The sequence below is a fragment of the Carcharhinus amblyrhynchos genome, chromosome 31 (genome assembly GCF_965287045.1).
Source record: "Carcharhinus amblyrhynchos chromosome 31, sCarAmb.v2.hapA, whole genome shotgun sequence".
Classification (NCBI taxonomy): Eukaryota; Metazoa; Chordata; class Chondrichthyes; order Carcharhiniformes; family Carcharhinidae; genus Carcharhinus; species Carcharhinus amblyrhynchos.
Window position 1 is genome coordinate 19,008,465 of NC_137354.1, and position 14,593 is coordinate 19,023,057.

At 46.8% G+C, this 14,593-nt stretch overlaps 1 protein-coding gene across 1 annotated transcript in view; it reads left to right on the plus strand.

The window, feature by feature from the left end:
• The first annotated feature begins 2,454 nt into the window (after positions 1-2,454).
• The window catches only part of LOC145360396 (pyroglutamylated RF-amide peptide receptor-like), a 35,039-nt gene continuing 22,900 nt past the window's right edge, over positions 2,455-14,593 (plus strand). The window contains exon 1 of the mRNA XM_080215593.1: positions 2,455-2,803. Within this exon, the coding sequence (XP_080071719.1) occupies positions 2,455-2,803 (349 nt within the window). The remainder of the gene's footprint in view (positions 2,804-14,593) is intronic.

Genomic DNA, 14,593 nt, shown 5'->3' on the forward strand with positions numbered 1-14,593 from the left:
TTGCTGGAATGCCTGTTTGTTCCATAAAGTTAGATGCTTTACTCAATGAAATCACCCCAATAGTTAATAAGCATGCATTGAAACTGGCATGCTTGAATTCTGTGCTCAATTTATACAGAATGAGGGATAGAGAAAAGAGATAGAGCAAAGGAAATGAATGTCGGTATATATTATGATGTCTCTTTTCACTGTTTGATATAGTCCTATAAATATCGGGGCTACAAGAGCAGGTCAAAGGCTGGGAATTCTGCAATGCGTAACTCCCAGCTCCCCAAAGCCTGTCCATCATCTACAAGGCATAAGTCAGGAGTGTGATGGAATACTCTCCACGTGCCTGGATGAATGTAGCTCCAAGAACATGCAAGAATCTTGACACCATCCAAAATAAAGCAGCCCACTTGATTGACACCCCAGGCACCTTATATTATTAACTCTCTCCACCACCAATGTTCAGTAGCAGTAGTGTGTCCAACATCTATAAGATGCACAGCAGGAACTCACCAAGGCTTCTTTGACAGCACCTTCCAAAGCCATGAGCACTTGTATCTAGAAGGACAATGGCAGCAGACACATGGGGACCACCACCACCTGCAAGTTTCCTTCCAAGTCACTCACCATCCTGACTTGGAAATATATCGCACAGAATCACAGAATACTACAGTGCAGAAGAGGCCCTTCGGCCCACCGAGTCTGCACCGACGCATTAAATGGCCTGACCACCACTTGCCAGCACTTGGTCTATAGCCTTGAATGTTAGGGTATGCCAAGTACTCATCCAGGTACTTTTTAAAGGATGTGAGGCATCCCACCTCCACCACCCTCCCAGGCAGCGCATTCCAGACCCTCACCACCCTCTGAGTAAAAACGTTTTTCATCAAAACAGCGTCAAAATCCTGTAACTCCTTCCCAAGCAATCCTGTGGGTGTACCTGCACCGGAGAGACTTCAGTGGTTCAAGGAGCATTGGTTTTTGTTCTGAACTATTCGCCTTTACCATCACACCTTACGGTAACCTGCCTTTGGCTAAAGTGAACAATAATTCATACAGTACTTAAAATACATTTAAAATATCAGCATATATGTCTTAAATCATAATTACTTTTTTAATTCTCTTACTGAAATCACGTGTGGAGCCTTTTCAAGGGCAACTAGAGGTGGGCAATAAATGCTGGCCTAGCCAGCGACGCCCATGTCCCAGGAATGAACAACAAAACATAGAAACATAGAAGATAGGAGGAGGAGGAGGCCATTCAGCCCTTCGAGTCTGCTCCGCCATTCATCACAATCATGGCTGATCATCCAATTCAATAGCCTAATCCCACTTCCTTTCATAAGCTTTGATCCCATCACCCCAAGTGCTATATCCAGCTGCCTCTTGAATACATTCAATGTTTTGGTATCAACTACTTCCTGAATTCCACAGGCTCACCACTCTTTGGGTGAAGAAATGTCTCATCTCTGTCCTAAATGGTCTACCCTGAATCCTCAGACTGTGACCCCCTGGTTCCAGATTCCCCCACCATCGGGAACATCCTCCCTGCATCTACCCTCCTAGTTCCGTTAGAATTTTATAAGTTTCTATGAGGTCCCCCGTCAGTCGTCTGAACTCCAGCGAAAACAATCCTAACCTCCCAAGAATCCAAAAGACGTGTTGGTTAGGGTGCATTGGCCGTGCTAAATTCTCCCTCAGTGTACCCGAACAGGAGCGTGGCGATGAGGGGATTTTCACCGTAACTTCGTGAGGAGTCCATCTCTACCTTGCATTAAGTTGATCTTTCCCTAGCTATGACTGTAACACTACTTGTTACACTCTCTTGTTTCCTTCTCTATGAACGGTATGCCTTTTCGGTATAGCGGGCAAGAAACAATACTTTTCCCCATGTGTTAATTACAGGTGACAATAAGAAATCAGATGAAATCAAAATCAAATCATCGCCAGAATCAGCCTGGTAAACCTTCGCTACACTGCCTCCAGAGCAAGAACATCCTGGCCCAGAGAAAAAAGACCGAAACTTGCACACCAGGGGATAAAAAGGGGGATTAAAGTTTGGGGTATCTGCACTGTTTTGGCTTTTTAAAAAAAATTTCAGGCTGAGGTTTATCTCCCTCAGAGCCATCAAAGTCTGTCTGTGTCTCAGGACCAATGCACCTGGGGGCAACTGCTGTCAGTTTGGTTCAGAGATTGGCATTGATTGCATTTGGTGAGGTGGCAATGAGTTAACAGCACAGCGAGTCACTAGTTGCGCGTTGTGATTTCACATAGCCAGCTTAAAGGAGCGCCTTTGGGGCTGTGAGCACATTGTGTAGGTTTTATTCGTAACAAGATCTACCCCCACAGAATTCAACTTGAATTGAATTCAAATCTCCCTGGACCAGACTGGACGCTGTGTCTCATCCAGTGAACAGAGTCAGGGCACCAAAACTCAACTGGCGAGGGAGCAGCAGAGACGGAACAATGCAAAACTCAGAGTCCTTTAACGTTACCCCCGAGATCCTGAACCAGTTGCTGGATTTTTACAACCTCTCCCGGCAGCAGTTCATCCGCATTTACAAACTGCAGCCTCTGATCTACATCCCCGAGTTGCCCCTCGCGGCCAAGGCAACTTTTGTGGTGGTTTACTGCCTGATTTTCCTGCTCGCTCTCTTTGGGAATCTCCTGGTGATGTGCATTGTCAAGCGGGGCAAGCGGTCTCGAACTGTCACCACAATCTGCATCTGCTCCTTGGCGGTCAGTGATCTCCTCATCACCTTCTTCTGTATCCCCTTCACTCTGCTCCAGAACATCTCCTCGCAATGGATTGGGGGTGAGTTTGCCTCTCTCTCTCTCACACACTATTTTGCCGCAGTGTTCGAATTAGCAAATTGACCCCTTCATCTGGGACTAAAAGATAAAGCAGCACAAACCTTGTATGTTTTTGTTTTAAATACATTTATCTAAATGATTCTCTTAAAACAGTTTTCTGGAACACACTTGCGATGCAAATTTCATTTACTTAGCTACTTCTGCCAAGGATCCCCAAAGACTACTAAAAATGTTCAGGAATTAAAGCAAAAATTCTGCTGCAGTCTGCACACTGGTTGGCATTGCTGCCTCATAGCACCCAGGTTCGATTCCCGGCTTGGGTGACTCTGTGTGTGTGTCTGTGTGTGTGTGTGTGTGTGTGTGTCTGTGTGGAGTCTGCACATTCTCTCCGTGTCTGTGTGGGTTTCCTCCAGGTGCTCCGGTTTCCTCCCACAGCCTGAAAGACGTGTTGGTTAGGTGTATTGGCCGCGCTAAATACTCCCTCAGTGTGCTCCAACGGGACTGTGGCAACTAGGGGATTTTCACAGTAACTGCATTGCAGTGTTAATGTAAGCCTACTTGTGGCACTAGTTAATAAGCTTAAAGATCGGAAAAACTCTGCAGGTCTGGCTGAACCATTTTTTAAATTCAGTTTAAAGTTCATGTGGACAGTGCCAGCATTTCATAGAATCATAGAAGAATCATAGAAACCCTACAGTGCAGAAAGAGGCCCTTCGGCCCATCGAGTCTGCACCGACCACAATCCCACCCAGGCCCTACCCCCATATCCCTACACATTTACCCACTAATCTCTCTAACCTACACATTCCAGGACGCTAAGGGGCACCTTTAGCACGGCCAATCAATCTAACCCGCACATCTTTGGATTTATTGCCCATCCCTAACTACCTTTGAAAAGATGGTGGTGAGCTGCCTTCTCGAATGGCTGCAGTCCCTGAGGTGTAGGTACACCCACAGTGCTGTTAGAATGGGTGTTCCAGGATTTTCCAGCAACAGTGAAGGAATGGCCGACATTTTTCCAAGTCAGGATGGCGAGTGGCTTGGAGGGGGAACCTCCAGCTGGTGGTATTCCCAAGTATCTGTTGTCTTGTCCCTCTACATGATGGCAGTTGCTTGTTCGGAAGGCGCTGTCTATGGAGTCTTGGCGAGTTCCTGCAGGATATCTTGTAGATGGTACACACTGTGCGCCGGTGATGGAAGGAGTGGATGGGACACCAATCAAATGGGCTGCTTTGTCCTGGATAATGTCAAGCTTCTTGAGTGTTGTTGGAGCTTCACCCATCCAGGCAAGTGGAGAGAAACAGAGTTAATACTTTGTGTCTAATCTACATCTTGTTCTCCTGTTTTAGCTTCCAGGCAGAGCTGACCTTTATTCTGCCACTAACATCTACTCTGGACTAAGGTTTTGTTTAGTCATTGCCGTGGCCTCCTTCTGCACTGCAGGGATTGTATGGCTTAACTCCTATGGAACCGATATCTTCCTCACTCCGCAGTTGCTCTGAGCATTCTCAGCACTTTCCGTCTTGGGATAAAATATACACAGCATCAGTGCAAGTTCAAGGTCCAGCCCGAGCTCCCTACGCATAATGTGAATTCTCAATTTACATCCATAATTTACAATCAAAGGCAAATTTGACTTTCGTTCCTCTTCCCTGTGCTTGTGTTCCTTGGGTCTCTGATTGTTATCTATTGACTTTGAAGTCATTTATAAAACATTGAAAGAGCTTTGGCCGTAGCAGACATACTGAATCTGTCTCACGATGCCCCCAGCTCTCTCCTTTCTGGGATATTATCTTTAATCTGATGCCATCTGTTCTTGTTGCTATTACTAACAACAGAACTCTGACCACAGAAACCCTGGTATTACCAAAGCGCAGTCCTTTTGTTTATTTCCTCCAGCAAACCTGCGTAGACGGGAGGCAATGGCCCAGTAGTATTATCACTAGACTATTAATCCAGAAACTCAGCTAATGTTCTGGGGACTCAGGTTCGAATCCCGCCACGGCAGATGGTGGAACTTAAGTTCAATAAAAAATTAAGAATTTACTGATGACCATGAAACCATTGTTGGAAAAAAGCATCTGTTTCACTAATGTCCCTTTACGGAAGGAAATCTGCCGTCCTTACCCGGTCTGGCCTACATGTGACCCCAGAGCCACAGCGATGTGGTCGGCTAGCATTTATTGCCCATCCCTAGTTGCCCTTGGGTGGGCAATAAATGCTGGCTGGCCAGCAATGCCCATGCTCAACGAAAGAATAAAGAAAATTTATGGAAACTGGAATTCTCCTCTCTTGCCAGGGAGAATTTAGCACTTTGCCAGATCTGCACTCACAGCAGTGGGACTGGATAATCCTGGCTGTGGACGAGGTTGGAGAATTCCAGCTGATATCTTCAATCATTACAGGATGACTACTGTCCTAAGAAATGCTGGTCTGATTTAATGTCTTTTGAAATGTACAAAGGAACAATTCTGTCATTTCCACTGCCACACATTTCTTAACAAATCAGCGCTGCCCTCATTCAAACAATAATTACTAAAATCCAACCAATTACTAATTTTAATTCATTTGCCACTTGCCAACTAGTGGCAATTTGCCACTAGTAAGATTAGATGAGGGAGATTAGCTATGCTAAATTGCTGCTTAGTGTCCCAGGATGTGCCAACTTGGCACTAGTCCATTTGCCAACCAAGCAGAACTCTTTTTTCATGCAGGATGTTCCCTTTGAGATTTGGCACTCTTGTGTGTCTGTCCTGATGAGTGCAAGATGGAAAGCTTTGACAGTATGTTTCTTTCTCTATCGATTGTCTCTTCACCTTCCATTACATAGATCTGGACAACTAGAGATAGAACGGGTGCAATTTTACACACAATTTTACCGAAGTCAATGGACTTTTCATAGAATCATAGATTCCCTACAGTGCAGAAGGAGGCCATTTGGCCCATCAGCCTGAACAGACTCTCTGACAAATATCTTTCCCAGGCCCTCTCTACTGCCCTATCCTCATAACCTCAGATATTTACCTTTGCTAATCCACCTAACCTTCACATCTTGGGACACTGATATGCAATTTAACATGGCTAATCCCCCTCACCTACATATCTTGAGACATTAAGGGGTGGCACGCTGATAGAGTGGATAAGACTGCTGCCTCACAGCACCTGGGTTAGACTCTGGCCTTGGGTGACTGTCTGTGAGGAGTTTGCACGTTCTCCCCGTGTCTGCATGGGTTTTCCTCTGACGGGCCTGAAATATGTGCTGGTTAGGTTGATTGGCCATGCTAAATTGCCCCTCACTGCCAGGGGCTAGCAGGGTAAAGGAATGGGGTTATGGGGATAGGGTCTGGGTGGGATTGTTGTCGGTGCAGACTCGTTGGGCTGAACGGCCTTGTCTTGCATTGCAGGGATTTTATGACATGACTCCTGTGGACTCGATATGTTTCTCTCACTTTCTTTGAGCATTCTCCCTGCACTAATGGGGTAAAATATGCACTGCATCAGTGCAAGATCAAGGTCCAGCCCAAACTCCCTACACAATTCTCAATTTACTTCCATAATTTACAATCAAAGGCAAATTTGATTATTGTTCTGTATTTCCCCCTTTCCTGTGCTTGTGCTCCTTGGGTCTCTGATTGTTATCTATTGACTTTAAAGTAATTTAGAGAACATTGAAAGAGCTTTGGCTGTAACAGACGTACTGAATCTGTCTCACAATGCCCCCAGCTCTCTCCTTTCTGGGATATTATCTTTCATCTGATGCCATTTGTTCCTGAAACTATTATTACCAACAGAACTCTGACCACACTAACCCTGGTATTACCGCAGTCCTCGCTGACTTCACTCAGAAGATCCCTTTGTTTGTTTCCTCCACAACCTGCTTTCACAATGTCCCCAGCTCTCTCCTTTTTGGGTTGCATTGTATATCTGCTGCCGTTATTACCAACAGGACTCTGACCTCCCCCGTAACCCTGCCCTCCTTCCGCACAGTAGGAATTCTGTTAATTTAGCTCGGCTAATCCCCCTAACCTACACACCTCGAGGCGCTAAGGAGCAATTGAGCACGGCTAATCCCTCTAAGGGGCACACTAGTCAGCACTGCTGCCTCAGAGTGCCAGGGTTCGATTCCGGCTTTGGGTAACTGTGCGGAGTCTGCACATTCTCCTCGTGTCTGCGTGGGTTTCCTCCGGGTGCTCCGGCTTCCTCCCACAGTCTAAAGACGTGCTGGTTAGGTGCATTGGAGAATGTGCAGACTCCGCACAGTTACCCAAGGCCAGAATCGAACTCGGGTCCCTGGCACTCTGAGGAAGCTGTATTAACTAGTGTGCCACTGTGCTAAATTCTCCCTCAGTGTGCCCGAACAGGCGCCAGAGTGTGGCAACTAGGGAATTTTCACTGTAACTTAATTGCAGTGTTAATGTAAGCCTTACTTGTGACACTAACAAATAAACTTTAAAAATTTTGAACCAACATATTTTGGAATACCCGTGGCCAATCCAAGCACATCTTTCACTCTTGTGGGGGGAAACCGGAGGAAACCCATGCAGATATGGGGAGAACGTGCAAACTCCACACAGACAGTCGCCCAAGGCCGGATTCGAGCCCGGGTGCCTGGCGCCGTGAGGCAGCAGTGCTAACCACCGTGCCACCTTATCACCCTTTTGATTGGCTCACTCTGTTTCCAAGACCCATCTCCTCAGGGCAGGGCCAAAATATTTGGCCCAAAATGTCAGATCATTCACCTCATTTATTGTTGACAAAGCTAAAATCTTGAACATCCTAATCAGAGCCTACAGTTCAGAAGCTTACTGTGTGTACATTTTAATAAGAAGTTATGGAGATGACTTCCATCCAGCCTCTTCACACCCCTAGGACTAGGATTGACCTTTCTCCCCTTTTATAATTAAGTATGGATTCTCAGAACCTTTCAGCCGAGTGCAACCCACTTCTTGCTGTTGAATAAACGATTTGAAACCTTGTCCTCTCCAGTTGTTGCTCTAGTTTTGCTCACCTTATCACAGTCTGTGATAAAGCAAAGGAATATTCCAGTTCATCTGTACTGTGATAGACACCAGTATTCCGAAAATGGCAGCAGGAACAGGGATCAATTTCAGAGTGTGCGGACGATACAGAGCTTGGAATTCTTGGAATCTGTGAGGAGGTCAGCATAGAACTTCAAAAGGACATAGATCATGGGTTGGTGACGGAGAGAATTTAATGCAGAAAGATATGAGGTGATTCATTTTGGTAGGGAGGAAGTATATAAAATAAAAGGGATGCAGGGGAAGTGGGATTTGGGTGTATACGTTATTGGGTGTGACAGGTACAGGTTGAGAATTTAACATGGCCAATGCAACTAACAAGCACATCATTCAGACTGTGGGAGGAAACCGGAGCTCCTGGAGGAAACCCAGGCAGACGTGGGGAGAACATGCAGACTCCGCACAGTGATCCAAGCCGGGAATCGAACCCAGGTCCCTGGCGCTGTTAGCCAGCAGTGCTAACCACTGTGCCAAGAGCGTGATTGATAAAGCATACAATACCTTGGGTGTTTTTTTAATGTTTATTTGTTAGTGTCAAAAGTAGGCCATTTGGCCCATCAAGCCTAAACTGACTCTATGATCTGACAGATCTATTTCCCAGGCTCTTTCCTCCACCCTATCCCCGTAACTCCAGATATTTACCGCGGCTAACCCACCCAACCTACACATCTTGGGTCACGAAGGATCAATTTAGCTGCAATGAAGTCATTGTGAATCATAGAAACCCTACAGAACAGAAAGAGGCCATTCAGCCCATCAAGTCTGCACTGAACACAATCCCACCCAGGCCCTATCCCCATATCCCTACATATTTTACCCACTAATCCCTCTAACCTACACATCTCAGGACACTAAGGGGCAATTTTAGCATGGCCAATCAACCTAACCTGCACATCTTTGGACTGTGGGAGGAAACTGGAGCATCCGGAGGAAACCCACGCAGACACAAGGACAATGTACAAACGCCACACAGACAGTGACCCAAGCTGGAAATCGAACCCAGTTCCCTGGAGCTGTGAAGCAGCAGTGCTAACCACTGTACTATGGTGAAAATCCCCTAGTCGCCACACTCTGACGCCTGTTCGGGTTCACTGAGGGAGAATTTAGCACGGCCAATGCACCTAACCAGCAAGTCTTTTAGACTGTGGGAGGAAACTGGAGCACTCGGAGGAAACCCACACAGACATGGGGAGAAGGTGCAGACTCTGCACAGACAGTGAACCTAGCCGGGAATCGAACCCGGGTCCTGTGAGGCAGCAGTGTTTATTAGGCTTAGAGCAAGGAGGTTTTATTAAACTTGTGTAGAACAATAATTCATGCTCAACTGGAACATTGTGACCGGCTCTTGCTGCTTCATTTTAGTAAAGAATTGGAGATTTCAGAGAGACAACCACTCCAGGGGTGAGAAGCATCAATTGTGTGGGAATATCGGAGAAGTTGAGACTGTTTCTTGGAGAAGAGAAGGCTGATTGGAGACGTGACGGATGTCTTCAAAATCACGAGGGGTCCTGGATAGAGACGATAAGGTGAAAACTATTCATCTCATGAAAGAATCAAGAACAAGAGGTCACAGATTAACTATCAAAGGCAAAGGAAGCAAAATAGATAGGAGAGAAAACTTTTATATGCAGTGAGTGGTCATGTAAAAGTGCTCTGCCTGAGAGTGTGGTGGAGATAGGTTCAATCGAGGCATTCAAGAGAATTTGATGATTATTTGACTAAATGCAATCAGAAAAGTTACAGGCGAAATGTGGGAAATGGAGCTAGGCTTGTGGCTCATTCGGGGAGCCACGATGGACCGAATGGCCTCTTTCTGTGCTGTAACAATTCTGCAAAGAAGGGGTTTTGAGAATGTGACAGGGCAAAGACAGGCTTGTTCAAGGACGTAGCTTAACAAATCCTTTGGGCGGCGCGGTGGCACAGTGGTTAGCACCGCTGCCTCACAGCGCCAGGGACCCGGGTTCAATTCCTGCCTTGGGTCACTGTCTGTGCGGAGTCTGCATGTTCTCCCCGTGTCTGCGTGGGTTTCCTCTGGGTGCTCTGGTTTCCTCTCACACTCCAAAGATGTGCGGGTTAGGTGGATTGGCTATGCTAAATTGGAGAGCTTTGACAAATTGGTGAGTGGTAAAATGCCCCTTGGTGTCAGGGGGACTGGGTAGAGTAAATACGTGGGGCTACGGGTGTAGAGGCTGGGTGGGATTGTGGTTGCTGCAGACTCGATGGGCTGAATGGCCTCCTGTAGGGGATCTGTAATTTTCCTGTCACGGGAATCATAGTGGGCGGGACAGGAAGAGGACCATGCAAAGATCCATTGACCTCGGGCAAGATTTTCCGGCCTTGGGGCAAGTGTCGCTGGAAAATCCCTTTCTTGATCAATCATAGTTTTGTGGTATCTTCTTAGAAACAAAACCAACATTAAAAAATGTCAATATTGCTACAATATTCATGCAAAGCACAGCGAGAGATCACACAACAGTTTATAATGACACCCCACTGTGGATTAATAAGCACTGAGATATAAATACACAACTTATTAAAACTTGCACAGGTACACAAGCAAACAAGGTTTGTCACAAAAGCAAGAAGGATCTCACCTTTGTGAAAGAGGTTCTTTTTAATGAGGATTTTGAAGTTTTTTTCTATTCATTTGTGGGACATTGGTGTCGCTGGCTGGCCAGCATTTATTGCCCATCCCTAATTTCCCCTTGAACTAATTGGCATAGTGAGGGCCATTACAAAGGGCAGTTGAGAGTCAACCACATTGCTGTGAATCTGAACTCACCTGACAGAGTCACAGAGTCCCCACAGTGTAGAAGGAGGCCATTCAGCCCATTAAGTCTGCACCGTCCCTCCAACAGAGCGTCCCACCCAGGCCCTATCCCCGTATATACCCCGCTAATCCACCTGAGCTGCACATCTTCGGCACAGTAAGGGGCAATTTAGCACTGCCAATCCATCCAACCTGCACATCTTTGGAGTGTGGGAGGAAACCGGAGGAAACTCACGCAGACACGGGGAGAATGTGCAAACTCTACACAGTCACCCAAGGCTGGAATCGAACCCGGGGCCCTGGCGCAGTGCTAACCACTGCGTAAGGATGGCAGATTTCCATCCCTGAAGGACATTAGTGAACCAGATGGGTTTTTCCAACAATCGACAATGATCTCATGGTCATCATTAGACTTTTATCTACAGATTTTTATTGAATTCAAATTTTGTGGTGAGATTTGAACCCGGGTCTCCAGAGCATTACACTGGGTCTCTGGATTACTCGTCCACTATGTAATACCACTACGCCACATTGGCACCATTGAAGAGGCAGTGGACTTTCAAGAAGGCACCCCAGGTCTCACTTGCCTGAAGGCAAGCCACAACCCACTGAATAATGATTGAAGTGAATTACAAATCCAAGCTAAGGCAGAGATGCTTAGATCTCAGCAGCGAGCTGCTTCTGTTATGAGCAGTAACTCAGTTGCACGCATTGGAAGTAACTTTGTTCGCAGATGTTTCAGGCTCCAGGCAAGGCAGGCAAGCAGCCAACGGCTGCAGGCTTGGAGCTAGAAGGAAATTCGTCTCATCTCTTCCCCGTTCAGCTCTCTGGAGTCTAGGCACGCACCTGTGGGTCTGTTCCTCCGCTGTCAATACTTGGTAAAGTTTTGTAATTCTGGTAGTTTAGGGGAATGGAATTGACTGGAATGCTCCGTGGAGGGCTGGCAAAGTCCAGACGGACTGAATGGCCTCTTTCAGTGCCCGAAAGCACTTTATAAATCAAGAGAGTGTGCATACCCGATCCCAAAACGGCCTTCTTGCTTTCCAGGGGTTCTTCATGTTCGCCCCTTACAACTTCACATGGGCCTTATAACAATCATTTTGTAGAGGGGGAGAGGCTTGGTGATGCAATGGTCAGCACTGCTAACTCACAGCGCCAGGGACTCAGGTTCGATTCCCAGCTTGGGTCACTGTCTGTGCGGAGTCTGCACGTTCTCCCTGTGTCTGCGTGGGTTTCCTCCATCTGAGCACCCAGAGGAATTTAGCACCTGGTTAGGGGCTAAATTCTCCCTCAGTGTATTCAGACAAGGCATACTGTTCACAGAGTACATAAGGGGGAAAGGAAAGGAGTGGGTGCAAAATATACTGTTATAATCATAGCTGGAGTGTAGAGAAAGATCAGCTTAATATATGGTAGGTCCATTCTGAAGTCTGATGGCAGCAGGGAAGAAGCTGTTCTTGATTTGGTTGGTATGGTTCCTCAGACTTTTGTATCTTTTTCCTGATGGAAGAAGGTGGAAAAGAGAATGTCCAGGGTGCGTTCAATGGATGGGAGATTGGTTTGTGTGATGGATTGGGCTATGTTTTTAACCCTCTAGTTCCTTGTGATCTTGGTGAGAGCAGGAGCCATACCACGCTGTGACACATCCAGATACAACCTTCCAGGCAGTGAGTTCCAGATTCTCACCACCCTCTGGGTGAAAAGGTGTTCCCTCAATTCCCCTCCAAATCCCAGCAATTCAATTCCGTAATGGTGACTATGAAGCTATCATGAGTTGTTTCAAAGAATCACGGTGGCACAGTGGTTAGCACTGCGGCCTCATAGTGCCAGGGACCCGGGTTCAATTCTGGCCTCGGGTCACTGTGCGGAGTTTGCACATTCTCCCCGTGTCTGCGTGGGTCTCCTCCGGGTGCTCCGGTTTCCTCCCACACTCTGAAAGATGTGCTGGCTAGGTGCATTGGCCGTGCTAAATTCTCCCTCAGTGTACCCGAACAGGTGCTGGAATATGGCAACTCGGGGATTTTCACAGTAACTTCATTGCAGTGTTAATGTAGGCTTATTTATGACACTAATATATAAATGAGGCAGGAATGACAGAAGGAATGATGGTGAGGTATAAGAGATACAAGGTGAGAAACAAGAGGTGATATAAACAGCTCAGTTAGCTGGATGGCTGGTTAGTGATGTAGTCCAGGTTCAAATCCCGTACTGGCTGAGCCCCGCTTCTCAACCTCACCCCCTCGCCTGAAGTGTGGCGATTCCTCTTCCCTGCTGCTGTCAGACTTTATACCACACTGTGATACATCCGGATACAGCCTTCCAGGCAATGAGTTCCAGAATCCCACCACCCTTTGGGTGAAAAAGTTTTCCCTCAAATCCCCTCCAAATCCCAGCAATTCAATGAATATATATGGAATATGAAGCTAGTCTCAGTAGTAATGACCGTGAAGCTAGCGTTGGTTGTTTCAAGGGATCACGGGTAGCCCAGTGGTTAGCACTGCTGCCCCACAGCACCAGGGACCCGGGTTCAACTCTCTCCCCGAGTCTGCGTGGGTTTCCTCCGGGTGCCCCGCTTTCCTCCCACACTCCAACGATGTACGGGTTAGGTGCATTGGCCGTGCTAAACTGCCCCTTTGTGCCGGGGTGGGGATTGCTCGTGGGATAAATATGTGGAGTTACAGGCGTGGGTGGGTTTGTTGTTGGTGCAGGCTCGATGGGCTGAATGGCCTCCTTCTGCACTGTAGAGATTCTAAATCTCCTGACCCTAACTCTGCGCTCCTTGGTTATCGACACCCTGACTATGGGGAGCATTGAACAGCACTGTAATATCATTGAAAACACCAAGACCTCCTGTAGGAGCCTTGGAGCAAGCTGGTCATTTGATATATAAAATATTGAACCCACTACTTCCATTTCACTATCATTATCATTATTTCATTCATTATTCACTTTCATTATCATTTCACTTCTTGTTAACACACTGACGTCAAAGCAAAGCTCAACCAGTCAATAGCATTACGTCCCAGAGAGACCTGGTCAAATCTCTTCCTTATCACTTGCATCCAGTCCGAGACCTTTGAATCTTCCAATGTTATTATACTGTGATTTGACACGCACTCTCCTCTCTGCTGTTGTCTGACAACAAAATATCACCTTGGAAATTGAGATGCGAATTGGGGCTTCATTCCTGACGGTCAAAGAGCCTCACAATGATCCAGAGGCAATGTGAACAGAATATACTTCTTTCTATTTGATCTTGAGATTTGACATAATAACATAATGACCATGCCCAATTTTCCTGCTGAAGGTGAGGCAGCACGGTGGCACAGTGGTTAGCACCGCTGCCTCACAGCACCAAGGACCTGGGTTCAATTCCAGCCTCGGTTCAGTGTCTCTGTGGAGTTTGCACACTCTCCCCGTGTCTGCATGGGTTTCCCTCCGGGTGCTCCAGTTTCCTCCCACGCTCCAAAGATGTGCGGATTGGCCGTGCTAATTTAACCCTCGTGTCAGGGAGATTAGCAAGGTGAATACGTGGGGTTACGGGAATAGGGCCTGGGTGGGATTGTGGATGGTGCAGACTCGATGGGCCGAATGGCCTCCTTCTCCGCTGCAGGGATTCTAAGGTGGTGATAAACTGCCTTCTTCAACAACGCAGCCCCCACCACAGTGCTCCTTTCTGTGGCAGTCTGATACACCTGAGTGACTCTCTAAGCCATTTCATGGGACAGTTAAGAATCAACCACATTGCTGTGGCTCTGGAGTCACATGTAGGCCAGACCGGGTAAGGATGGCAGATTTCCTTCCCAAAAGACTTCGCTGTATCAGATAGGTTTTTACAATATCATGATAATTATAATAAATAAATAAAACTAACATTTTATGGCAGATTTAGAGGCGATGGCTAAGTGATATCATCACAGGGCTATCAACCCAGAATGTTCTGTGGACCCGGGTTCGAATCCCACCACAGAAGATGGTGAAA